Genomic DNA, 3888 nt, shown 5'->3' on the forward strand with positions numbered 1-3888 from the left:
TGATGGAAGTTGGTAACATTGGACACATGGACTTACTTATTGGAGAAATTTAGTAAAAAAAAAACTGTCAAAATAGAAGTTAATGTAATGTCATTTGGGATGAAATAGATATGAATGACTCATTTTATTTCACACTCATCAAAACTTTTCTTAAAATACGTGTTTAGAATCAAATTAAAATAAAGCTAATTAAAGAAACTAATTATTATTTATTTAATGATTCCTAGATTGTTTGGTTACATTCACATATAATCCTTCAATATCTAAAAATTAGGAGACACATAATATATGTTTAATTTATTTATTTTACCTCAATTTAATTTCACATTTCTTATTATGTTTATTATTATATTCGATCGAGTTAGGTTTCTACATGTACTATGGTATGATGAACACATTGAAAACTTTGAACAAATGTTTAAATTTGGTAAATCATAATATTTAAAGTATGAAGTATAAAAATAAGTCACACAATGTAAATATTACAGAGGAAAAATGTTCAACTCAAATAAGTTGGATGAGAATAAATAATTTAGACTATCAAATACTTTCATCTAGGGGAACATTAATTTGAGACCATCTTCACTTAATAACTTGAAGAACCAACAAAGTCAGACAATGTTGTTTGGTGAGAGGATATTCTTTCATCATCTTCCAATGTTTCATGTGGATACAGAGAAGGCTTTGGAGGTAATTTTAGGTTTGCAATGTCTCCTTCAAGCATTTCCAAAACTTTATTCATGGAAGGGCGATCATTTGGTTTCAATTGTATACACCAAAGTGAAACTATGATCATCTTTTTTACAATTTTGTTCTCATTCTCGGTGACATCTTCCATTTCTGTATCTTTCCCTTTATCAAGTTGATCATAAATCCAAAAGGGAAAGTAAAGTTGGCTTGAATGCTCAGCATGGGGGTTTAGGTTTTTCCTCTTGCTTGCTATTTCCATCAAAAACATTCCAAAACTATAAACATCAGACTTATGTGATATTCTTCCGACATTTTTATAAAACAACTCTGGAGCCATGTACCCAATTGTTCCTCTTGCTGCTGTCATACTCACAACACTTTTATCTGTTGAATATAGTTTTGCCAATCCAAAATCAGATATCTTTGGAGTGAATTTTTCATCAAGCAGGATGTTGTGGGGTTTGATGTCAAAATGCAAAATCTGCATCTCACACCCATGATGTAGATACGAAATTCCACGTGCTACTCCAATTGCTATATCATGTATTGTGTCATAGGTTAAATGTACATTCCCTTTTGTAGAAAATATAAATTTGTCAAGAGATCCATTGAGCATGAAGTCATAGACAAGTGCACGTTTTGAGCCCTCAGCACAATATCCAATTAAATGCACTACATTTTGGTGATGTATTCTTCCAATTGTTGCAACTTCACTGATAAAATCTTCTCCTTTACCTTTTGAATTTCGTAATACTTTTATGGCAACAGAAGGTCCACTTCGCAACTTCCCCTTGAATACAGAGCCATAACCTCCTTCACCCAACTTTTCATTGAAACCTTTGGCCATCTTCTTAATCTCCTTGTATGAGTATCGAATAGGCATCAAGCTATTTTGCTCTAAATAATTTTCAATATTTTCGTATACTGACGAATGTCTTCTTCTCCATTTGTATACCAAAAAAACAATAAACAACATGGTGCCAGCAACATATCTAACTATGAAGTATGTAACACACTGTCCCAATTTAACAAATCGTGGTTCAAACTCCATGACGCCTTCATTGTCAGAGAAATAAATTCCAACAGATTGCTCTGGTCTAAACATTGCTACAAAAAATCCTGTGAATTAATATAACAAATGTCATCATCACGTTGTAAAACAACTATTGACACCTTCTTTAAGATAAAAAATAACTGATTACTAAGTTTTTTATTAATATAATAAGAAGATTTTTAATTGTTATATTATTTATGTTTTATTATTATTATTATTACATTAATAAAAGTTTGTTAAATAGTTGTTTTACAAAAATTGTTGTTCACGTATCTGAATAAAAAAAAAAAAGATGACTCTATTACCATCGTTATCAAACTCTCGAGTTAACTCATAAACTTTTACGAGTTTACGTTTCCAACATGGCTTCCGAGTTAATTCGGAAGTAAACTCTTTTTTACGTAAACTCGGTAGAATTAATTGTAAAATCTGTAGGATCGTGTAGAATCACGAGTTTGGAACAATTCTACGAGCTTGAAAGGAAAAAAATAAAAAAAAAAAACAAGGTCATTTGGTCTTTTTTTATTATATATTTAATGAAATGCATCAAAATTAGTGACAATAATCCAAGTATTTATGTTTTACAATATTTATTTTTGTGAACAATATATCTATAAATTTTATTTATTTAAAATTATATAATTTTGCAAACTTATTTGAATTAAGATATTATTTATATAGTATTTTTCATCTGAAGTAAACTCTTACGAGTTTACGAATTGAGTTTACTCGACTCTCACGAGTTTACGTAAACTCGCGAGTTTGACAACCTTGTCTCTTACCACACATATATACACATATTGCTATTTTTAAAGGGATAGATGTCATCTTAATAAAAAAAATTAATAACAATGTGAAACTATTATAGAATTATTTTGGAAAAAAAAATAGTTTGTATAAATATTACTTATATTTGGACAAATTGCTTTATAAGTATTTTTTATAAAATAAAAATAAAAAATAAAAATAATCTAAAAATAAAAAATAAAAGTTTTATAAAGTTATATAATAATATAAGGTCCAATAATTCGTTTATATACAAACTAGAGCTTTAACTTTTAACACTAAAAAAAATTAAAATTATTGATAGACATAAGATATTGATAATTGAGATTTTTTAATGGCTTTCCCACGATCAAGAATCCATCGGTAATTTTACTGTCGATAACCATTACTGATGGATGTTGATCATTGGTAATCGTCGATGGACAAACCCTTCAATAATTATCGACGAACGTATCTTTCGGTGATTACTGACTGATATATCTGTTGGCAGATGCATGGAAGAGTCTAATACAATTTGTTTTGTTTGTCTACCCGACATTCACATAATTAGACATGCAGAAAACAATAATATGTCATCCGTATCCAGACAATCAAAACTATAAAACTATATTCAACCCTACATATATTTAGAACATCTTTTGTACATAACTCAAATCCAATTTTTCATATATTGATTCAGTATAAAAATCCAAACATATGTCTTGATTGTGCTGAATAACTTCACCAACATTTCTACAATCCTATTTGTTAATGTTATCTTTTACTTGTACATCATATTCACAGTAGTTTTGTTCAGTATCAATTTGAATATCCTTAACTAGAGCATTGAACTCTCAACTTCACTCACTCAATCTCGATTGATCCACTCCATTGATTTGAACTTGTTACGTATCCTAGTATGGAACATAACTAGAACAATATCTCACACACTCAAATCAAGCAAAAGAACAATAAAAGAATGAATAGAACGAATTGATATCTTTTATTGATGATAATATTTGGGTAAACACAAGTAAACAATAATTGAGAGCATAACCTCCTTCAGTCATCCAATAATTGGGAGCATAACCTCCGTCAATTATCCTGGAGCATAACCTCCTTTAAAAAACTCACAAATCAAAAACATACCTTTAACCCTAGACTCTAACTTTATTTATACTAATTATTTTTCATCCATCTCTCACTAAATATTTCCCTAGAATATATTTGCATTTAAATATAAATATCCCTATATATAAATATCTCCCCCATATATTATCCTAGCATATATCCTTAATTATAAATATCTTATATTGAATATTTCCCTAGAATATATATTTATTTACTCTAATTAACTTATACTATATTTATTTACTCTA

General features: G+C 28.7%; 1 protein-coding gene across 2 annotated transcripts in view; it reads right to left on the reverse strand.

Moving 5' to 3' along the window:
• Positions 1–433: 433 nt before the first annotated feature.
• LOC106764658 (rust resistance kinase Lr10) overlaps positions 434–3888 on the reverse strand; it is a 33047-nt gene continuing 29592 nt past the window's right edge. For both annotated transcript variants that reach the window (XM_014648974.2, XM_022782336.1), the window contains one exon: positions 434–1809. In XM_014648974.2, coding sequence (XP_014504460.2) covers positions 587–1795 — 1209 coding nt within the window. In that variant the 5' untranslated portion in view covers positions 1796–1809 and the 3' untranslated portion in view covers positions 434–586. The remainder of the gene's footprint in view (positions 1810–3888) is intronic.

Source organism: Vigna radiata, chromosome 6, assembly GCF_000741045.1.
Source record: "Vigna radiata var. radiata cultivar VC1973A chromosome 6, Vradiata_ver6, whole genome shotgun sequence".
Classification (NCBI taxonomy): Eukaryota; Viridiplantae; Streptophyta; class Magnoliopsida; order Fabales; family Fabaceae; genus Vigna; species Vigna radiata.